The sequence below is a fragment of the Symphalangus syndactylus genome, chromosome 6, assembly GCF_028878055.3.
Source record: "Symphalangus syndactylus isolate Jambi chromosome 6, NHGRI_mSymSyn1-v2.1_pri, whole genome shotgun sequence".
In the NCBI taxonomy this organism is placed as follows: domain Eukaryota; kingdom Metazoa; phylum Chordata; class Mammalia; order Primates; family Hylobatidae; genus Symphalangus; species Symphalangus syndactylus.
In genome coordinates, this window is record NC_072428.2 from 54620963 (window position 1) to 54645182 (window position 24220).

The 24220-nt window shown below is 44.9% G+C and overlaps 1 protein-coding gene across 24 annotated transcripts in view; it reads right to left on the reverse strand.

The window, feature by feature from the left end:
* The window catches only part of C2CD3 (C2 domain containing 3 centriole elongation regulator), a 175961-nt gene that overhangs the window by 71344 nt on the left and 80397 nt on the right, over nt 1-24220 (reverse strand). For all 24 annotated transcript variants that reach the window (XR_010121340.1, XM_063641296.1, XM_063641304.1 and 21 more), the window contains 8 exons: nt 22682-22833; nt 20178-20424; nt 17396-17576; nt 15972-16155; nt 14571-14743; nt 12995-13118; nt 3096-3364; nt 2357-2446 (listed from right to left, as the gene is read on the reverse strand). Coding sequence is in view for 23 of the 24 variants with exons in the window: in XM_063641296.1 (XP_063497366.1) it covers nt 2357-2446; nt 3096-3364; nt 12995-13118; nt 14571-14743; nt 15972-16155; nt 17396-17576; nt 20178-20424; nt 22682-22833 (1420 nt within the window). In the remaining variant the exon portion in view is untranslated. The remainder of the gene's footprint in view (nt 1-2356; nt 2447-3095; nt 3365-12994; nt 13119-14570; nt 14744-15971; nt 16156-17395; nt 17577-20177; nt 20425-22681; nt 22834-24220) is intronic.

A 24220-nucleotide genomic window follows, 5' to 3' on the forward strand; every position in this document is an offset into this window, starting at 1 on the left:
AATCATGTGGTTTTTGTCGTTGGTTCTGTTTATGTGATGGATTATATTTATTGATTTGCATATGTTGAACCAGCCTTGCATCCCAGGGATGAAGCCGACTTGATCGTGGTGGATAAGCTTTTTGATGTGTTGCTGGATTCGCCCCTCTGTCCCTCCCCCAAAGGGAATAAAATATCTAGGAATCCAACTTACAAAGGAAGTGAAGGACCTCTTCAAGGAGAACTACAAACCACTGCTTAACAAAATAAAAGAGGACACAAACAAATGGAAGAACATTCCATGTTCATGGATAGGAAGAATCAATATTGTGAAAATGGCCATACTGCCCAAGGTAATTTATAGATTCAATGCCATCCCCATCAAGCTACCAATGACTTTCTTCACAGAATTGGAAAAAACTACTTTGAAGTTCACATGGAACCAAAAAAAGAGCCCGCATTGCCAAGACAATCCTAAGCAAAAAGAACAAAGCTGGAGGCATCATGCTACCTGACTTCAAACTATACTACAAGGCTACAGTAACCAAAACAGCATGGTACTGGTACCAAAACAGATACATTGACCAATGAACAGAACAGAGGCCTCAGAAGTAACACCACACATCTACAACCATCTGATCTTTGACAAACCTAACAAAAACAAGAAATGGGGAAAGGATTCCCTATTTAATAAATGGTGCTGGGAAAACTGGCTAGCCATATGTAGAAAGCTGAAACTGGATCCCTTCCTTACACCTTATACAAAAATTAATTCAAGGTGGATTAAAGACTTAAATGTTAGACCTGAAACCATAAAAATCCTAGAAGAAAACACAGGCATTACCATTCAGGACCTAGGCATGGGCAAGGACTTCATGACTAAAACACCAAAAGCAATGGCAACAAAAGCCAAAATAGACAAATGGGATCTAATTAAACTAAAGAGCTTCTGCACAGCAAAAGAACCTACCATTAGAGTGAACAGGCAACCTACAGAATGGAAGAAAATTTTTGCAATCTACCCATCTGACAAAGGGCTAATATCCAGAATCTATAAATAACTTAAACATATTTACAAGAAAAAAACAAATAACCCCATCAAAAAGTGGGCAAAGGATATGAACAGACACTTCTCAAAAGAAGACATTTATGCAGCCAACAGACACATGAAAAAATGCTCATCATCACTGGTCATTAGAGAAATGCAAATCAAAACCACAGTGAGATACCATCTCACACCAGTTAGAATGGTGATCATTAAAAAGTCAGGAAACAACAGGTGCTGGAGAGGATGTGGAGAAATAGGAACACTTTTACACTGTTGGTGGGAGTGTAGACTAGTTCAGCCACTGTGGAAGACAGTGTGGTGATTCCTCAAGGATCTAGAACTAGAATTACCATTTGACCCAGCCATCCCATTACTGGGTATATACCCAAAGGATTACAGATCATGCTACTATAAAGACACATGCACATGTATGTTTATTGTGGCACTATTCACAATAGCAAAGACTTGGAACCAACCCAAATGTCCATCAATGATAGACTGGATTAAGAAAATGTGGCACATATACACCATGGGATACTGTGCAGCCATAGAAAAGGATGAGTTCATGTCCTTTGTAGGGACATGGATGCAGCTGGAAACCATCATTCTGAGCAAACTATCACAAGGACAGAAAACCAGACACCGCATGTTCTTACTCATCGGTGGGAATTGAACAATAAGAACACTTGGACACAGGGCGGGGAACATTACACCCCAGGGCCTGTCATGGGGTGGGGGGCAGGGGGAGGGATAGCACTGGGAGAAATACCTAATGTAAATGACGAGTTAATGGGTGCAGCAAACCAACATGGAACACGTATACCTATGTAACAAACCTGCATGTTGTGCACGTGTACCCTAGAACTTAAAGTATAATAATAAAAATAAAAAAAAAAGGAAAAAGAAATGGGGTTTCACCATGTTTAGCCAGGCTGGTCTCAAACTCCTGACCTCAGGTGATCTGCCCGCCTTGGCTTCCCAAAGTGCTGGGATTACAGGCGTGAGCCACCGTGCCTGGTCTGTGTTTATCCTTTCTTCAGGACTTCTCCATCTATAAAATCAACCTCTTCTGCTCAGCTCATTGGAATACATTTTATTTTATGAAATGAAGTATTCCCGATTTCAAATAAAATAAATTAAGATCTTTAAATTTAAAAAAAAAAAAAATATTTCAAGAAAACATTTGAGGTATTGGAGACAGTTCAGAAGCATGTGTTAAGGGGTTGTGTTTTCTTTTGAATATCTTACAAGAGGGACAGAGAAGATGACCTCTTGTAGGGAAGTGAAAGGGAAGGGGTGGCATCAGAAAGTGATAATCCAGGATCCTTACCAGATCTCTTGATCAGCAGCTCTTTTGTTGGAACTTTTACTACTCCAAGCAGATACTCTTTGCATGACTCAATACTGATTATATCACTGGCTGTTAAATCAAGCAAAAAAGAAAAATTATTTGATGGTCTACTCATCAAGGGGCTTGTTTACAGTATATCCACACAACCCTCCCCTTATATGCACTAAATCTTAGTTTTGTAAAATGCATTAGAGATTATCTTGCTCTTGCTCATGCCCCAATCAAAGCCTGAATGCCTTCAATTTTTTTTTTTTTTGGTAGGGTCTCACTCTCTCATCCAGGCTGGAATGCAGTGGTGCAATCACAACTCACTGCACCTTGAACTCTTGGGCTCAAGTGATCCTCCCACTTTGGTCTCCCAAAGTGCTGGGATTACAGGTTTGGGCCACTGTGCCCAGCCCATTTTTTAAATTAAAAATGTTTTGAAAAAAATTCAGGTATACAGAAAAGTTGCAAAAATACAATAATGAACTCCTACATACCCTTCATCTCGATACACCCATTAACACTGACACATTTGCTTTATTTCTCTCTACACTATCTTTCTCTTACATACTTAGTACATATCCTTATTTTTTGCTATATCTTTCAGAAATAAGTTGCAGAGATTATGACTCCTCACCGCTAAATACTTCAGTATGTATCTCCTAGGAAGGGCTATACCATTCAAAATGCAGCCTCTTTTAATTTTGATTGTGACAAGTCACATGGTGCTCACCTGACTTGGTATTTTCATGATAGACAGCAAAAATAACTTCTGCAAACTCCAACAACTCTGCTAGGAAACAGGCCTCTCCACTACAGTGCTGAGTTACCAAGTTACATGTGAACTCAACATGATGGGAGAACTCAGGGCAGAAGGAACAGGCCACAGGGTGGGTTCGGCGCTGTTCTCCCTGGGGCAGGAAGGAGAGATGAGTGGTGACAGAGGCATTGACCCCGACTGTGGCACTAAACTGTAGAGCGGGTTCCTGTTCAGCCAAAGCCCTGTAGAGGAGAGGGGTGGAAATGAGAAGATACCATGGTAATATTAGAAATCAGCTTGATTTCCTAGAAGATAACTTCATTACTTCTATGAGACCACCAAGAATAAAACCAGCTATATGCTTTCTATCTAGGCATTTGGCAGTGTCACAGTGGGCTTTCTTAGTAATCTAGATATCATGGCATATGTATATGGGGGTGGAGGGGGATAACATCTGCCCATCAGAGTGACTCTGAGGATGACCCACTGTCCTGTCAATGCTCTTAAGTCAAGGACCACAGGAACCAACTCTAGTTGAACAAGCTGGGTTTACTGCTCGTTGCAATTAAGGAAAATATACACCATGGGGAATCACAGTACATCTCAGTGAGAAGTATCAGAAAGGGCTTATCAGCATTGGACTTGTGTTAGCTGATTTGGGTGAGGGCTTAAAGGAGCAGGGCTTTGCTCTGGATTGATTTCCTTAAAGAATCGTATCTAGATGGAGGGAATACAAGAGTAAGGCTAAAGCTATAACTGGTGAAGCAGCAACTGTCACTCATTTTAGCCAGACAGGAGGATGTTGGGTGTTTCTATGGTTTGCATAAGTGACCTCGTTTCGGTCTGTGCTTAGACATGATGATGGAGCTGTCTTGTTTTTGTCTCACTTCATCATAGTCATACAGTGATCTTGTCTGATGCTGACGTTCTGTAAGATTATTTATGCTCAACAAGAAAACACCAAAGCCCACCTATGAATGTCAGCCCAATTCCCAGAAGTCTGGGGCTGCTTTTCTCTTTCTCAGCACAGATGTTCCATGATGTACAAATGGAATCTACACACCTTTAATGACACTCATAAAGAGTAGTCAAGTCATTTGTGTGTAGCTACAGTATGGGACAAACCCCCTTTCCCTGAACTCCCCAAGGGGATAAAGTTGACATCTAGGCAAAGAAGTCACCTATTTTTGAAGCATTTCTTGGTATCCCTAAAGTAGACTTACGGGTTCTTTCCTGTTAAAACCTTACTCTACTTCATAGAGAGTAGTAATTTGGAGTTATACAGATCTGGGTTTGAATGCTGGCTCCACCATTTACTCACCATGTGACTCTGGATAAGTTATTCAACCTCCTTTAAGTCTCAGTTTCCTCTTCACTAAGATGAGGTTAATATAAGATAGTATATAAATAGTAAAGATGTATATTATATACTTGGATGCTTACTGCAATTTCATTTCTAAGAAAAAAAGAAAACCTTTTTCCTTTTCATTGTTGTTAATGATCATTAATAGATGATTTATCATTAACAGAAGATTAATGTGTATCCATACAATAGTATACCATGAAGTATATATTATGCATAGGAAAAATGGGGTGAAAATAAATTGGATGCTAGCAATAGCTTAAAAAATGAGGATAGGCTGGGTGGGTGGCTCACGCCTGTAATCCCAGCACTTTGGGAGGCTGAGGTGGGCGGATCACCGGAGGTCAGGAGTTTGAGGCCAGCCTGCCCAACATGACGAAACCCTATCTGTACTAAAAATACAAAAAATTAGCCGGGTGTGGTGGCGGGCGCCTGTAATCCCAGCTACTCGGAGGCTGAGGCAGGAGAATCGCTTGAACCCAGGAGGCGGAGGTTGCAGTGAGCTGAGATTGCGCCACTGCACTCCAGCCGGGGCGACAAGAGTGAAACTCCATCTCAAAAAAAAAAAAAAACCAAATGAGGATAAAATACTCATAGGGTGTTGTAAAGATAACATTAGATAATATATACAAAGGAGAGAACTAGCATGTGGACAGTGAAGGACTCTTAATAGGGGACTTTCAGAGATGGCAGTGAGATAGCAGAAAGGCTTGGGCCCCAAGCTGTTCTGAATTCACTCATTCAGTCATTATTTGCTGGGTATCTGCTCTGTGTGTCATGCCTTGGGCTCAGCTGGATATATAGTAGTGAAGTAGCCTCAATTCCTTAGCTTCACGGCATTTAAAGACTACTGGCTATGTCCAAGAAAGTTTCTATTCACTCTGAGTTAAAGATCAGGTGAGTTAGAAGAAGCAAGTCAGTAAGAAGTGCCTACTTTACATAGGCACCAACAATGTATTTTCAGGAAGACCACTGGCAGGTAAGATGGAGGCTGGTGTTTCTCGATGAGAGAAGACTAATTTACAGCACCTGCTATCTAGATGCCAGTGTAAGGATTCAAGAGGGGTAAGTTTAGAACATTAAGAATTCTTTTCAGTAAGAGGCAATGCAAAATTTACTTCCCTGATTTTACTGGCAAATATAGTTCACAATTATCTATATAAGTGGAAGTAATCAGAAAAATCTGCATATTTGTACAATAGTTTGTAGTTTATAAAATGACTTCATATTTGTTAATTTTTACACTGATCCTTATAAAATCAGGGTAGGTATTTAAAATTTCCATTTCAGATGAAGAAACCGAAGCTCATGGAAGTAAAGAAATCAGCCCAAAATCATACACAGCTAGTAGGAGATGGGGGTGAGACTAGAAGCTACAGTGTCTGATTTCTAGAACAGTTCTGTTTCCATTATACCATGCATTGTCTCACATCCTGTGAACCTCTCCCAACCTACCAGAAGAGTGTTGTGTCAGAACTGGCCTGGCTTCTTGTTCTCCCTCCTTCAATATATGACACAGACCAAATGGGAGATTTAGAACAAACTGCCTGTCATCCAATCTGACTTTCCTCATGAGTCCTTAGACAGAGCAACTACTGAGTTTCTGACCTATTATCTGCCCTCTCTGAGATCTACTGAGTATCTAAATTCTGAGTCCTTCTCTGCCAATTAAATACTAGTTAATTTAATGCCATATTGAAGAATTCTGATGTTGGCTGGATCTGAGACTGAGGAGGTACTCCAAAAACACAAGTTTCATGCCTCCCCGACTTTGCACATGTTCTTCTCTTTCACCAAAATAATTTTCACCCCTTTTGGGTATCTTGATAACTACTATTCTTCTTTTTTTTTTTTTTTTTTTTTATTAATTTTTTTTTGCATACAAAAACAATAAACATTTTCTAAAAATACATACAAACAAAAAGATGCGTATCAAACATATTAGGAAGGTTGCACATGGGAAGTCGGGGAATAGAAATGGGGGTGGGAGTTAAAATAAATGAGAGAGGGACTTTATATGGATCAGTGATAATAACTCAATCCTCTATTTGACAAAGAAGAGGGAGAAGGAAGAGGAAGAAAAAGAAAGTGGGATAAAGGATCAGAAAGGGAGGAAAATAGAAAAAATTAGAGTATGACTCCAGGGTAGACCTGTTTTGTTGTCATTGAGTTGGTTGGTTGGTTTGTCTGTTGTATTCTTCATGTTTCGCCAAGTTGGCCAGACTGGTCTCGAACTCCTAGCCCGAAGTGATCAACCCGCCTCGCCCCCCAGAGTGCCGGGACCACAGGCGTCAGCCACCACGTCCAGCCCCCACATTGCTTCTGGCCTCCGTGGTAGACCTCCCAGACGGAGCGGCCAGGCAGAGGAGCTCCTCACTTCTACCCAGACACGGGGCGGCCGGGCAGAGGGGCTCCTCACTTCCCAGACGGGGCGGCCGGGCAGAGACGCTCCTCACTTCTTCCCAGACGATAGGTGGCCGGGCAGAGGCGCTCCTCACTTCCCAGACGATGGGTGGTCGGGCAGAGGCGCTCCCCACTTCCCAGACGATGGGTGGCCGGGCAGAGGCGCTCCTCACTTCCCAGACGATGGGCGGCCGGGCAGAGGCGCTCCTCACCTCCCAGACGATGGGTGGCCGGGCAGAGGCACTCCTCACTTCCCAGATGGGGCAGCCGGGCAGAGGCGCTCCTCACTTTCCAGACGATGGGTGGCTGGGCAGAGGCGCTCCTCACCTCCCAGATGATGGGTGGCCGGGCAGAGGCGCTCCTCACCTCCCAGACGATGGGTGGCCGGGCAGAGGCGCTCCTCACCTCCCAGACGGGGCGGCCGGGCAGAGGCGCTCCTCACTTCTTCCCGACGGGGCGGCCGGGCAGAGGCGCTCCTCACTTCTTCCCGGACGGGGCGGCCGGGCAGAGGCGCTCCTCACTTCTTCCCGGACGGGGCGGCCGGGCAGAGGCGCTCCTCACTTCCCAGACGGTGGGTGGTCGGGCAGAGGCGCTCCTCACTTCCCAGACGGTGGGTGGCCGGGCAGAGGCGCTCCTCACTTCTTCTCGGATGGGGCGGCCGGGCAGAGGCGCTCCTCACTTCTTCCTGGATGGGGCGCCCGGGCAGAGGCGCTCCTCATTTCTTCCCGGACGGGGCGGCCGGGCAGAGGCGCTCCTCACTTCCCACACGGGGCGGCCGGGCAGAGGCGCTCCTCACTTCTTCCCGGACGGGGCGGCCGGGCAGAGGCGCTCCTCACTTCTTCCCGGACAGGGCGGCCCGGCAGAGGCGCTCCTCACTTCTTCCCGGATGGGGCGGCCGGGCAGAGGCGCTCCTCACTTCCTCCCGGACGGGGCGGCCGGGCAGAGGCGCTCCTCACCTCCCAGACGGGGCGGCCGGGCAGAGGCGCTCCTCACTTCTTCCCGACGGGGCGGCCGGGCAGAGGCGCTCCTCACTTCTTCCCGGACGGGGCGGCCCGGCAGAGGCGCTCCTCACTTCTTCCCAGACGGTGGGTGGTCGGGCAGAGGCGCTCCTCACTTCCCAGACGGTGGGTGGCCGGGTAGAGGCGCTCCTCACTTCTTCTCGGATGGGGCGGCCGGGCAGAGGCACTCCTCACTTCTTCCTGGATGGGGCGCCCGGGCAGAGGCGCTCCTCATTTCTTCCCGGACGGGGCGGCCGGGCAGAGGCGCTCCTCACTTCCCACACGGGGCGGCCGGGCAGAGGCGCTCCTCACTTCTTCCCGGACGGGGCGGCCGGGCAGAGGCGCTCCTCACTTCTTCCCGGACGGGGCGGCCCGGCAGAGGCGCTCCTCACTTCTTCCCGGACGGGGCGGCCGGGCAGAGGCGCTCCTCACTTCCTCCCGGACGGGGCGGCCGGGCAGAGGCGCTCCTCACCTCCCAGACGATGGGAGGCCGGGCAGAGGCGCTCCTCACTTCCCTGACAATGGGTGGCCGGGCAGAGGCGCTCCTCACCTCCCAGACGGTGGGTGGCCGGGCAGAGGCGCTCCTCACCTCCCAGACGGTGGGTGGCCGGGCAGAGGCGCTCCTCACCTCCCAGACGGTGGGTGGCCGGGCAGAGGCGCTCCTCACCTCCCAGACGGTGGGTGGCCGGGCAGAGGCGCTCCTCACCTCCCAGACGGTGGGTGGCCGGGCAGAGGCGCTCCTCACCTCCCAGACGGTGGGTGGCCGGGCAGAGGCGCTCCTCACCTCCCAGACGGTGGGTGGCCGGGCAGAGGCGCTCCTCACCTCCCAGACGGTGGGTGGCCGGGCAGAGGCGCTCCTCACTTCCCAGACGGTGGGTGGCCGGGCAGAGGCGCTCCTCACTTCCCAGACGGTGGGTGGCCGGGCAGAGGCGCTCCTCACTTCCCAGACGGTGGGTGGCCGGGCAGAGGCGCTCCTCACTTCCCAGACGGTGGGTGGCCGGGCAGAGGCGCTCCTCACTTCCCAGACGGTGGGTGGCCGGGCAGAGGCGCTCCTCACTTCTTCCCGGATGGGGCGGCCGGGCAGAGGCACTCCTCACTTCTTCCCGGATGGGGCGCCCGGGCAGAGGTGCTCCTCATTTCTTCCCGGACGGGGCGGCCGGGCAGAGGCGCTCCTCACTTCCCAGATGGGGTGGCCGGGCAGAGGCGCTCCTCACTTCTTCCCGGACAGGGCGGCCGGGCAGAGGCGCTCCTCACTTCTTCCCGGACGGGGCGCCCGGGCAGAGGCGCTCCTCATTTATTCCCGGACGGGGCGGCCGGGCAGAGGCGCTCCTCACTTCCCAGACGGGGCGGCCGGGCAGAGGCGCTCCTCACTACTTCCCGGGCGGGGTGGCCGGGCAGAGGCGCTCCTCACTTCTTCCCGGACGGGGCGGCCGGGCAGAGGCGCTCCTCACTTCTTCCCGGACGGGGCGCCCGGGCAGAGGCGCTCCTCACTTCTTCCCGGACGGGGCGGCCGGGCAGAGGCGCTCCTCACTTCTTCCCGGACGGGGCGGCCGGGCAGAGGCGCTGCTCAGTTCCCAGACGGGGCGGCCGGGCAGAGGCGCTCCTCACTTCCCAGACGGGGCGGCCGGCAGAGGCTCTCCTCACTTCCCAGACGGTGGGTGGCTGGGCAGAGGCGCTCCTCACTTCCCAGATGATGGGTGGCCGGGCAGAGGCGCTCCTCACTTCTTCCCGGATGGGGCGGCCGGGCAGAGGCGCTCCTCACTTCTTCCCGGAAGGGGCGCCCGGGCAGAGGCGCTCCTCACTTCTTCCCGGACCGGGCGGCCGGGCAGAGGCGCTCCTCACTTCCTCCCGGACGGGGCGGCCGGGCAGAGGTGCTCCTCACCTCCCAGACGATGGGTGGCCGGGCAGAGGCGCTCCTCACCTCCCAGACGATGGGTGGCCGGGCAGAGGCGCTCCTCACCTCCCAGACGGTGGGTGGCCGGGCAGAGGCGCTCCTCACCTCCCAGACGGTGGGTGGCCGGGCAGAGGCGCTCCTCACCTCCCAGACGGTGGGTGGCCGGGCAGAGGCGCTCCTCACCTCCCAGACGGTGGGTGGCCGGGCAGAGGCGCTCCTCACCTCCCAGACGGTGGGTGGCCGGGCAGAGGCGCTCCTCACCTCCCAGACGGTGGGTGGCCGGGCAGAGGCGCTCCTCACCTCCCAGACGGTGGGTGGCCGGGCAGAGGCGCTCCTCACCTCCCAGACGGTGGGTGGCCGGGCAGAGGCGCTCCTCACCTCCCAGACGGTGGGTGGCCGGGCAGAGGCGCTCCTCACCTCCCAGACGGTGGGTGGCCGGGCAGAGGCGCTCCTCACCTCCCAGACGGTGGGTGGCCGGGCAGAGGCGCTCCTCACCTCCCAGACGGTGGGTGGCCGGGCAGAGGCGCTCCTCACCTCCCAGACGGTGGGTGGCCGGGCAGAGGCGCTCCTCACTTCCCAGACGGTGGGTGGCCGGGCAGAGGTGCTCCTCACTTCCCATACGGGGCGGCCGGGCAGAGGCGCTCCTCACTTCCCAGACGGGGCGGCCAGGCAGAGGTGCTCCTCACCTCCCAGACGGGGCGGCCGGGCAGAGGCGCTTCCCACCTTCCAGATGGGGCGGTGGCCGGGCAGGGGCTGCAATCCCAGCACCCTGGCAGGCCAAGGCAGGTGGCCGGGGGGTAGAGGCTGCCGCGAGGCCAGACCACGCCACCGCACTCCAGCCCGGGCAACACCGAGCACTGGGTGAGCGAGACTCCGTCTGTAGTCCCAGTACCTCGGGAGGCTGAGGCGGGCAGAGCACTCGGCGTCAGGAGCTGGCGACCAGCGTGGCCAAGATGGCGAACGTGTGCCTGCATCCAAAGGAGAAAAGGCAGGCAGCGGTGGCGCGCGCCGGCAGTCCCAGGCAGTCCGCGGTGCGGGCAGCAGCAAGCCGAGTAGATTGTAGCCTGGGCCAGAACGCGTGCCTGCATCCAAAGGAGAAAAGGCAGGCAGTGGTGGCGCGCGCCGGTAGTCCCAGGCAGTCCGCGGCGCGGGCAGCAGCAAGCAGAGTAGATTGTAGCCTGGGCCAGGGAGGGAAAGGAAGGAAGGAAGGAAGGAAGGAAGGAAGGGGAAGGGAAGGGCTACTATTCTTCTTTTAAGACTCAGATTTATTTTGAAGGGGCTTGAATGCCAAGCTAAGGAAGTTGGACCTTATTATATGGACCAATGATCCCTAAAGAAGGTTGTATACAACTTGGGAGGTTCATAGGATAAACTATATTGGTTATCTCATATATTAAAGCTTTTCTATTCCATGGTATATCTTAGAATATATTTTGTATATGAGTATAGCAGTACATGAAGATGATTTATACATGAGTAAACATGTACATATTTAAAGGGTATGCTACTTTTTTTATTAATAGGAATGCATAATTAAAATTATGAGATCACTGCTATCAACAATGGGAAATCATCAATTTTTAATGTAAGGAAGTGGTATGATTATAAAACTGCTTTACTGTCTCAGTGATGGATCTGTACCCCAAACCTTAGCATCATGTGATATACCCATATAACAAACCTGCACATGTACACCTGTATCTAAAATAAAAAGTTGAAATTAAACAAACAAAACACACCAAAAACCAAAACAAACATAAAAACAAAACCCAAAAGCAACCTGTCTTGACATCACCTTCACTAACACTACCATGTTCTTGGGCAGTAACTGAAAGAGTCTATGTAGAGAACTTATTGAGGAACAATATTAACTACACTGAGTATCTTAGCTCTTCAGCATCAGATCTCACACAATAATGCAATTTCTTATTTGGAGACCATAAAGTTATAGGTGAACAGTTTGACCCTCAGCTACAACAGGGAAAAAGTTAGGGAGCACTTGTCTGTTTCTTTGTTCAAAGGGTGTCAGTCTGAAGCAGGAGGCTGATCTAGTTCTCTTTCTTACTGGGTGCCTGTTATATGCTAGAACTATGCTAGGAGGTTAGAAGGACGGAGAGGAGCTCAGGCAGTATCTCTGACTAGAGGAACTCACAGGCTAGTGGGAGAAAAATGCATGTATGCCAATAATTGAAACAGAATATGTGCTACAACCAAGGTGTTAACAAAGGAAAAACCAACAACTCTGCCTACACGTACAAAGAAATAAAGAGAGACTGTAAAGATGTTGCAAAGTCTTGAAGGAAAATAGGAGTTTGTTAAGTAGACAAAAGGAAGAAGAATATTCAAGGCAGAGAGAAGTATGAGTGAAGGCCTGAAGGAGGTAAGGGAAAGGGCTGTGCTGTTTTTCTACAGAAATAGTGTTCCAGGCAGAGAAAACAGCAAGACAAAGGCCTTGAGAGGAAAATATGCTTGGTGTGTTCAGAAGCAACAAGGGGGTCGTGGCTGGAGTGGAGTAAGCAGAGGGAAGACTAGCAGGAGATGAGATCACCAAGATAGATGGGGGGTGGGGGGCATGGTTTAGATCATATGGGGTCTCATAGCCATTTTAAGGGCTCTGGCTTTTACTCTGAATAAGATCAAACATAGGCCAGGCGCAGTGGCTCACGCCTGTAATCCCAGCACTTTGGGAGGCTGAGGTGGGTGGATCACTTGAGGTTAGGAGTCCGAGATCAGCCTGACCAACACAGTAATGAGGATCCTGCCACCGCACTCTAGCCTGGGCAACAAAGCTAGACTTAAGTGTTCATAGGTTCACTGGCTACTATGTTGAGAACAGACTAAAGGGGTGCAAGCTGGAAAAATAGGAGGTAGTACTCAGAGACTGAAAGGAAAGAAGTGAGATTACACAGGAGTTGCAGTGATTGGGTATGGCATGGTTTGATGGTGTAGGGTATGGCCATAAGACTAAGTTGTTAAGAAAGGCACAGGAAAAAATTGTTGGGCAAGGTCAAGGAGCTAAGTTGCTAATAACAGTTAAAATAGCAACTTTTGCAAGTGATTTACTCATATTCTGAAATGCTTTCTTAACAGAAAAAGAGGAGTTGTGGTTAGTGAACTGGAAATTATACCTAAGAAAGTTTTGCATATCTGAGCATTATTTTACAATGACTGCAGTGTAAAAGGCTTGAGAATTGCTTGTCTCAGGTGGACTTACTTGGCTGCTGCTTGCAGACCACAGGCTCTGATAATCTGGACTGAGATGGAAACAGTTCGGGCAGCAAGAACTCCCTCTGCTGTTCTTGGACTACGCCTATACCTTAGGCCCACATCCAGTAAACCTGAAGAATGAGGACGCAAGGAAAGAAGGTTGATCAGAAGAATCTCTGTTCCACCAAACCACAAAGTTTTGGTCAGGAAGGATGGAAGAGGATTAAACACTACAACGAACAATAAGGGCAATGAGAGAATCTGTCCTTGTCATAATCACATTGTTATTCTTTAGGGTTAATAAAGGTTTAACAGGTTATCAATTTACTTTACATTCAAGAAATTATGGTTCAGAGATTTAATTCCTTGCCAAGATTACACAAGTACTGAAGGCAGAACTTAACTCCAGATTTTTTTTACCCCAATTATGTTTATAGAATTGAGATGGGCTCTAGTCATTTTCTGTTTAAACTTTCAAAAGGTTTCCACACCTCACATACTTCTATCACCCTCCTACCATCACCACCTGAAATATCCTTTTCATGCTACCTTTTTATAAAAACTCTATCATCCTACTGTCGCATTTCAGGGAGAGCTTTATGGAATAACAGAATAAGCTGATCAGGGAGGGTCAGGAGGAACAACTCAATCTTAATTATGGTGACATAAAACCTATTGTTTTGGCAGATACTCTTTAGCAAGCATGTACAGCAACTTGATATAGGAGGCTAAACTTTGTTATCTGATGATAAATTTGGAGGCATTTCCTGCTGGAAGCATTAGGATGTAATATCATTCAAATCTCCAAATTTGAATTAATCCTCTCCCAACTTTAAACCTTAGCTTTCTCCTCCCTTACAGTGAATTCCTGGTTCATGCTATCTTCTACCAATCCCCCATCTGCTGATGTTGGCTTGGAATAATAATTCTCTGAGTGTACCATATAATGCTTAGAATTTATGGCATGAGGGCTTATAAAATGCTTGCTGAAGTTAAAGGTGAAATGAGACAAGCAACATTTATATAGACTCCATGGAGCTATGAGTTTTCTAGAATTGTATACAAAATTGGCAGTGTATATTCTATATTCATTTTTTCCAAGACAAGGTGTCTTACAGTTTTCATCAGATCCTCAAAAGGGCAAATCCCTCAAAATGTGGAGAATCACTAATTTAGAGAGAAAAGGGATGTTTACGTTTACTGTATATTTCTTATATATAATATACATTTGTTTTTTGAGACAGAGTTTCGCTTTTGTTGCCCAGGCTGGAGTACAATGGCTTGATCTTGGCTCACCGCAACCTCTGCCTCCTGGGTTCAAGCGATTCTCCTGCCTCAGCCTCCCAAGTAGCTGGGATTACAAGCATGGGCCACCATGCCTGGCTAATTTTTTTGTATTTTTAGTAGAGATGGCGTTTCTCCATGTTGGTCAGGCTGGTCTCGAACTCCTGACCTCAGGTGATCCGCCCGCCTTGGCCTCCCAAAGTGCTGGGATTACAGGTGTGAACCACCACACCCGGCTATTTTATATATTTTTATGTATACTGATTTTGAAAGAAAAAGACAATCTTGTTTTCAATTACCTGATGACTGGTTCCTCAATTCTTTCCTGTTCTCAATCCTGGGGGTTAAAGGGAGATTAAAGGTCTGTATTCCCACATCCTCACGATGCTGGGTGGTTACCATAGCACAGATCTTTGATAATGGCAAGGTTCCTTTGGCGACCTGCTGGTCTCTCACATTAGGATAATAGTATCTGTAAACCACAAAAGCACAAGTTGTCAGAAGAACTAGGCGATAAATGATTCAGTCTGCCCCACAGATCAGCCTTCACTACCTGGTTATCTTTGGTGCCTGATTGTTCTGTGTTGGTAGTATGCAGCTATGGTGTCTGGGTAAATTTACCACTCATTACATGGAGGAGGAACTCCATAAATTATACCCTGAGTTCAGGACAAAGCCCAGCTTCCCTCAAGTTTTCTGTGAGGTAACTGTACGTGCCTTGAACCTGTCGGGGGTGGCCACTCCTGAAAGCTTCCATCTGGCAGCAGCAAAAGTGGTTCAAAGTGGAGTAGGCCCAATCTCTTTCATGGCTTACTCTCATCTTCATGCTGAAGCCCCTCTAATTTACCAGGGTAATGAGGATCTGTCAGTACCTACTCTATTTCCTTCTCATGTCAAAACAATCCATTCTTAGATCGCAAAGTTGTAACTCAAACCTAGGTAGTTTTAAAAATCTTCTTTGTACTCGACTGACAATTAATTGTATTTAGGAAAGTGTTCTCGCATGTGGATGGTACTCATCCCTAGTTCTGTTCCTGATGCTGTTTCCTTTCCTCTTATATTTATACTCTCTTAAGCACTTTAGTTGGTTTGTCGGTGGTGCAGATGTAAAGGGGTGGGTTGAACATCTGTTATTTATGCCAGTATTTTCCTGGAACTCTACCAATGTCTGTAACATTGAGTGGATTTATATTTTATAATATAAATCAAATATAATAATTTATATATGTTATATATAAATTATATTATTAAATTATATTTATAAAATAAATATAAATGTTCCTCTGGTGGTGGGAAGAACAGGTTACAAGAAATGAGTTTATAAGTAGGAGGCCAGTTAGGAGGCTACCACAGTCATTTAGGCAAGATATGAAAAGGGCCTGAACTAACTAAGGCAGTAAGGGAAGCACAAAAAAGGTGATTGATATGTTTAATACATAATAGGAGGTAAAATAAATAAGACTTTCACTTTCAATGTAAGTAGTGATTAGAAATATGAGACACAATGGCTCATAAGATCCTAATAACAGATTTCAGTAAAAACCGGACAAGAGTCACTGTCAAATCCAAATAATATAAAACAGGGCAGAAGAGGCTGCTTAGCTTCCTTACAATAATTCAACCTAGGCTGGTTAGGAGTAGGATGCTTTATGATTGTGCACTTCCTTCCTAGGCATAAGACTGGGGTCTCCACACTGTACCTGCACCAGATTTCAAACTGGACTCCACCTCCAGGCACGAGGCCCTGTGCAGAGAAGGCACTTAGTAGGAGCCTTTGCACTGGAACTTCAGCTGGCAACAGGAGAGAGTGATGATGTTCACTATTAAAGATGGGATCCGGAACACAGAGTGTGGTTGCAGTTCTGAAGGGCTTCAGAGTAATTCCTTTGGAAAAGAAAAGCATTTCAGAATAATCCAACCTATGACTTAGTGTTTTTTTCTTCTTTCATGTTCTTCCAGTGAATATTACTTAGTAATTCCCTAGTAGCTATGCTTCCCTAAGGTCCCATGATAATACAGAAGAAAAAGATACCTTGCTGGTGGACAATTCATATATTGCCACACAAATGCCAACACTTGTTAGGTATTTTTTTTTTTTTTTTAATTATAGCCATCTTAGCGAGTATGAAATGGTATCTTGGTAGTTTTGATTTGCATTTCCCAAATAAGTAATGATGCTCAGTATTTTTCCATGTGTTTATTAGCCATTTGTATATCTTTGAAGAAATGTCTATTCAGATCCTTTGCCCACTTTTTAATTGGTTTTTAAGAAATGATTGATTTGTAAGAGTTCTTTATATATTCTGTATATACTAATCTCTTATTTGAACCTCAAAATCAACACTGGCAGCACTCTGGCAATCATTCTGGAACATACACTGAATGGCAAAAAATTTGAGTCACCTGGCCTGTTTGTTCCCAGGTGAGAACAAGGTGAGCGAGTTTGACTTCTTGTTTCAGCTCTCAGAGACTACCAGAAGATGGAGACAGTAGGGGGCAGTGACAAGCTTCCACTCTGGGTACAGTAGGATGGGGTTTGAATGCCAACCTTGGCACTTGTTAGTGGGGCAGCCCCAAGCAAGTCACTTAATGCTTGTGAATCTCATTTTTTTCTTTCATAAAATAAAGAAAACAGAGTCTAGCAGGGTGAGTTATTTTAGGAGTTAAGATAATGATCTATGTGAGATATGTATATGTACATATTTCCCTTAGGAGCAATAGTTCAGTATTCCTTAATTCAGTGTTCATGGTGGCTTTACAGAACATAACTACTGCGAAGAATAAGAATCAATGCTATGTGTATAGATAAGAGTGAGTGGGCATGTAAAGGATATAAAATGGGGCAAAATGCAAATAATTGGTAGATCTAGGTAAAGAGTATACCAAAGTTCTTTGTACTATTTTTACAGGTTTTTGTAAATTTGAAATGATATAAAAATAAAAAGCTACAAAAATAGTTAAAAAATAAAAAAAACTTGGCCTATCTCCTGTTTTACTGCCCAGTAAGACTAGAAATATTCAACAATACAAAATTCACTCAGAAAAAAAAAAAAAAACAAAAAACTCAAGTATAATCTAATAAAAGAACCATATAAGAATAAGAAAGCCTAATATCTAAACCTACCATTTTCAAGGAACTCAGGTCCTTTCAGCACACTGGATTGCGAGTGTTGAACTGGAAAGTAGTACTGGACATAACAATCTGCTTCTCCCCAGACTGTTGCCTGAAGAGGGGCTAGCCCTTTAACCATCTCTACATGGATCTCAAAGCAGTGCTCCATCAGTCCATTTCCTCGGTCCTCTGCCTATTAAATGAAACAGAAACACTGGTGAGCTTTAAAGAGTAACTTGCTTAGAATATTTCTGCTTCTCTATGAAGTCTGAGTATAGATAAAGAGATAAGTATAATTAGTTGATACTAAAATAGATACTTAATTTTCACTGTAACTCTCACAACTGCTCACTGTAAGTAGGCTAAACAGGATGTACTCTTGACTATGAGACTGGGTTAATATTAGGAAATCCATAAATGTAATTCAGTGCATTAATGGAACAATAAAAATGATTAACACAAATGCTGAAAAGGCATTTGATAAAATTCAACATTTGTTCCTGATAAAAGCTCTTAATATACTAAGAATAGAAGGCTATTCCCTTCATAGGAAAAATAATAAATCGTAAATTTAGAATAAATTCTACATTTAGAATAGCAATGGAATGAGAAGTGAAGTGGAAGAAGGGTAACACCAGACCAAACTAATATCATAATTTAAGAAAAAAAGGAAAACTAATAGCCTGCAGCAGACAGTGGCATCCACGATTCCAGCAGGACTCCTCAGCCTGGCCATTTAGAATAGCAAACAGGTACTAATTACTATTTCCAAATCAGTTGGGGATAACACCAGGACTGTCCAATAATGGTAAGGACTACTTCGGGAGGTAGTGAAGACACTGTTACTAAAGGTAATAACAACAAATAATCATGTATTTATCGAGGATTTACTATGAACCAGGCACTATACCAAACAGCTCACCTTTATTAGGTGATTTAACATGCAGAGCTAATAACAGTGGAACCAGGTTCAGACTTAACGTAGTCTGACTCCAGAGCCAGTGTTCTTTATCCCTATTCTATACAGCAGATCTTAGAGAACAAATTATTCAGGAAAATTCAAAGGGGGAATTCAGCATTCAGATAAGAGTTGAGACTATATGATATACATGTGTTTAACATTTTAACTACTAATCCAAAAAATCTAGAACAGAGACTGTATTAGGTCTCTGCTTTGAAATCTGAAAGCATATTTTAGCAATACCTGCTCAAAAATTTTTCTTAGAAAAACAGGAAACTTGCAATTTGATTCCCTCGGGCAAAAAAATTGGGAAAAAAAATCTCTCAGAATCACAACAGCTACTTAATTTGGCCTTATAGTATCATAGCAATTTGATATTCAGTTCTGCAAATGGTGAACTGGATGAGAGGCATGAGTATAGGAGAAAAAACAACTGTTTTTATAGATATCTAATCCCACAGGTAAATCTTTCAAGGATTTCCTCTGTGCATATAGTGAGAAACATTTTCTAACCTTTAGTATGGAATTTAACAAAATCTGAGTCTACACTGCAAGATGACAGCCATATAACACCTAAACAGACTTGGGGATATTAATGTGGTTTTTCTTTATTTGTGCTTTTATGTAATTTTCAAATTGAAAAATACGATTATCTATTGACAAACAATAATATCTAAGAAATAACTGGCCGGGTGTGGTGGTTCATGTCTGTAATCCCAGCACTCTGGGAGGTCGAGGTGGGTGGATCACTTGAGGTTGGGAGTTCAAGACTAGCCTGGCCTGGGCAATATGGTGAAACCCCATCTCTACTAAAAATATGTAAGTTACCAGACACAGTGGTGGGTGCCTGTAATCCCAGCTACCTGGGAGGCCGAGGCAGGAGAATCCCTTGAACCCAGTTGGCAGAGGTTGTAGTGAGCTGAGATGGCACCATTGCACTCCAGCCTGGGCAACAGAGCAAGACCTCACCTCAAAAAAAAAAAAAAAAATCTAACAAATGACTAAGAAAAATTTGGAGTTCATAATATACAAATAAACCATAACTTGCTAAAAGTTATTGTCCTAATAGTTCTTTCCCTGCTAGAGACATTTAAATTTGTCATTTGGGTTCAGACTTAAGAATATAACATACTTAAATGGTATGGATACTGAGATTTGGCTGTACTAGTAAAGACAACAAATAGAAGATACAATAGTATGTGATACAGTGGAATAAAGACTGAACTTGAAGTTAGAAGACCTGTGTCTGAATCCCAATTCTCTCATTCTTAGTTATGTGACCCCGGACAAGTAACCTAACCTCTTTGATTCTGTCTCATCATCTATAAAACAGAATAACAATGACCCACCTCAGGTAGTTGTTAGGGAAATAAACATGAGAATGTATGTCAATGTGCTTTCTCAACTGGAAAGCACCATACAAAAACAAATTACTTTTAAATTACTAGTAGATAAGCAAGCACTTCACAATGACTTTCCAGCATGGGCTCAGCCAATAAGCAGAATAAGATTTTGCTGGCTTACATTTGGGATCACTCTCCACTCCCAGTTTTTTTTAAAAGCAATTAAGCTAGTAAATTAGATAATTAAGATTTGGTTGTTCGATTGGATTTTCTTTATAAATTCAGGGAGCTAAGAGGGACATAGAGATCCATTTAAATCATAACAGAAAATTACCAATGATTCCTTTGATTTATAGGAAGCACTAGAGTGCACGTTATGTTCTTTTGTTGAGCCTTTCATTACAGAAATAAAGGATTTGGGCAATATATTCACTAAAATATGCAAGAGAAAATGAAATAATGACTTTTTGTAAACCATAGCGTTTACTACCATAGCAACAGATGCTGCAGTTGGCTGGTCCAGGAAATGGGGTGGCCTAGGGCTGAAGGGAGGGAGTGTTCCTTCTTCATTCTTTAATCTTTGTAGTGCCATTATTTGATTTGAAGAACCCATAGCTAAAAAGACTCGAAGACTCCCATTTTGGTGGCCTGAAAACACATCAATCACAGGCATGTAGCGGTCGACAGCAACAACTGGGTACTGGGCATCCAGCAGCAGGCGAGAAATCTTAGGATCTCTAGAGGGGGAGAAATTGTGAATAAGCAAATAACAAGCATCAGTCATGTCATAGAGTGTTTCATTTCTTTGTTGACTCATTTTTTCAGTTTGTTAAAAATAGATTTGCAACTGGAAAAGTAATAGCGGTTTTAAAAAATGTGTGCATCTGTCAGTGACCTACCAAATAAAAATTACCAGGCAGAGAAGTTCAAAATGTAGCAATTTGAAGGCAGGGAATGTGTCTGATATGTCTCTGTAGCATTATGGACCCAAGTCCAGTGTCTGATTTGAGCAGTGTCTCATGGAGCTTTGCTAAACTACATTATTTTACAGGGAGGAAGTGTGGTCTACTAGGAAGAATGTGGACTTTGGTGTCTGACAGATAAGATTTGGATAATATTGCCAATATCTGCCACCTACTGAGTGCTTAGTATGTGATAGGCATTTTATAGTGTTTCTAATCCTTTTAACGCTGCAAAGGTTGGTATTATCCACTATTAATGGATGAGAAAAGCCAAATTTAAAGAGGTTAAGTAACTTAGCTAAGGATACACAACTAGTAGGAGGTTAAGTTGGGATTCAAGCTCTGATAAATTATTTATAATGCCATGCTGAATCTTAGCTCTGCCACTTACTTGCTGTGTGACTCAAGCAATTCATTTAACATTTTTGAGTCGGTTTTGTCATTTTTAAAACGTAGGCAATGAAAAAACTTCCATCAAAGGGTGGTTGTTAGGACTAAACTGAGATAACATACAAAATACCAACTATGATGCTTGGTACATGGAAGATGCCCAGTAACTGATAGCTACTATTATTTTACACACTCTGAGCAAAGAATGAGATCTAATGGAATGAGAAGTGAAGTGGAAGAAGGGTAACACCAGACCAAACTAACATCATAATTTAAGAAAAAAAGGAAAACTAATAGCCTACAGCAGACAGTGGCATCCACGATACCAGCAGGACTCCCCAGCCTGGCTATGATTTCCAATGTTACTGTTGTAAGTATTAATACTTAGCTGTTCACAGAAGGCATATCCATGTATTTTCTCTCTAGATCTTCACGATTGTTCCACAAGAGAGATAGGTAATCTACTATCACCCTCATTTTACAGATGAGGAAAAGAAAGTCAGAGAGGTTAAGTGACTTCTGCAAGTTAAAGGACAAATTTCTTCATCTGTAATATAGGGATAATAACAATACTTTATAGGGTTATAGTAAGGTTCAAATGAGCTAATGCCCACAAAGGTGCTCTTTGTAAAATGTAAAACACAACATTTAAAACACAGAACTATGAGAAGGCTGCTGGGAAAGAGGTCAGTGCTAAAATAATTAAAAATCAGAATCTTGAGTCAAAATTAAAAAGGAACAGTTTGGGCTAGGTGCGGTGGCTCATGCCTGTAACCCCATAACTTTGGGAGGCTGAGGCAGGCGGATCATGAGGTCAGGAGATCGAGACTGTCCTGGTTAACACGGTGAAACCCCGTCTCTACTAAAAATACAAAAAATTAGCCAGGTGTGGTGGCAGGTGCCTGTAGTCCCAGCTACTCGGGAGACTGAGGCAGGAGAATGGCATGAACCCAGGAGGCGGAGCTTGCAGTGAGCCGAAATCGCACCACTGCACTCCAGCCTGGGCGACAGAGCGAGACTCCGTCTCGAAAAAGAAAAAAAAAGAAACAGTTTGTATTGAGGAACGAAATAACCTTCAGGTTAATCAATACCCCACCTATGTGTTAAAAGTGAGGTGGAGTAATCAAATCTGAAGGTCTAAAAGATAATATTCACTATATAAAACTTACAAATAGCTGATGTGAACAATACTGAAGTTCTATGACATAATGGTAAACCACCTTTTGTGAGGTGGTAACTTTTGGCAATAGAGTTTTTTGGTGAAGAGTGTGGACTCCAGAGCCATGCTATCTTGGGTCCTAACCCTCCACTTGATGATGTATATGACAAGTAATTTAACTTCTCTGAATCTCTGTTAACTCATCTGTACAAAAAAGCAAACAGAAGTACCTGCCTCAGAGGGTTATCAAGAAGATTAAATGACTTGATGTTGTAAGGTTTTTAACATAGTGCCTGAAACATGGTAAGCAATATCTGTAAGACTGCTTTAGAATAGGAGAAAGAGCAGCAACTGTGTTGAAACTGGAAAAAGTCCTTCAAGGGATTACTGGGCTATTCATGTTTGCAAATCAAAAGAATTCCTGTTCAGTCCATACAAAGTTAAAGATGCACAATAAAGAATACTCCAAAAGGTCCTATTTACTTGAATGACATGTAAAACTGGTGGAGGGGAAGTTTCACCAGCCCGAGCAGCTTGTCCTGTCCTGGGCTCCGCACCTTATTCCAAGTTTCAATTACCATCACATTGTTCTTAAGCCTTTCCAGGTATTTTGAAGACAGAGAAACAGGAATCACCTAAGAGAGAAGAACAACCAAAACAAACAAAAAAACTCATACCTGAGACAAACATTAATTTATACTTTCATTCAATAAGCATTTACAGAAAGCCTATTGTTAACACACAGTGTTAGGGGCTAAAGACATTTAAATAAAACTTACTCTGTATCCTCAAGAGAAGTAGCAGTCTGCTCTTAGAGACTAACACATAAAGGCCAGATACAAAACAGTGAGTTCTCTGATGACAAAGCTCATACAGGTGGAGCTTTGAGGACACAGAGAAGGTTGTTAAATATGTCAAACATGGTGCCTGCCAAACTCGTCCAACCCTTTCTAAGGCAAAGTGATCCACTAGTAAACCCCACTGAAAGAAAGATGTTTTTGAAACAAGTATGCTACTGACTTGACAAGAGTTGAGTATTTCATCAAAGTGCAGCCAGTTCACTGGCTGGATAGCATTTAATAAAATGGCCAAGTGCCAAAAACTCTGCCCAACAGGTGTCACAGTAAAGAGCAAAGCCAACTGCTCCTCTGGATTTTCAACATAAAATTACTCCAGAATTGGCCAGTTGGTAGTTGAAAAAGACAAGTCACAAAGAGAATCAGAGATCTAAGCCAAAAGCACTCTTGTCAAATTAGTGGTAGAATCAAGGGCCCACCAATTCGAAGAAACCCAAGCTGTAGGGACAACTGTAACAGTAGAACGTCAATAAGCCCCAATGTTGAAGCCAATAGAAAACATGAGAGGCAAAAAGGGTGAAATTAGAAAAGGGATGATGAGAGGAAGACACCAGAAAACAGAGCAGAGTTACTTTTGTATCCACCTAAGAAACACAAGGTGGATACAAACCTAGTGTTTATATCCTGAACACATTTCTGTTCCTTGAAACCAAAAAAAATAAAATTAGAACAGCAACCTAACCTCCAAATAAGGAAGTTGCAGGCAACTACTTCTGGGACAAAGTAACCTTAAATCTCAAGGCTGAGCAGGAGTTAACTGATACAAAAAGCTCTGCTTAAATGGTGTCAAGAAGGCTTAAAGGAAATTCAAGGCAGAAGAAAGAGCACATATAAAGATACAGAAGTAGGAGAAGAGAATATTCAGGAAAGTCTAAGTAGCTGAGCACAGCTGGGCTATCTAGTATAAACGGAAGAGTGGCAGGAGCTGAGGCTGGAGAAGTACATACAGTCAGTTTCCAAAGGGTCTTGGATGCCAAGGATTTACATTCCATCTTGAAGGATATAGGGAATTACGGAAAGGCTTTAAGCAGGGAAGTAAAATGTTCAGGTTAGTGTTTTAGAAAGGTCATTCTCCTTGGTGCATAAAGGAGGCAATGGACACAAAGAGAGCTGGGAAACAGCTAGACTAGTCTGAAGGCTCTTTGGAAGGAGGGTGAAGGTTTGA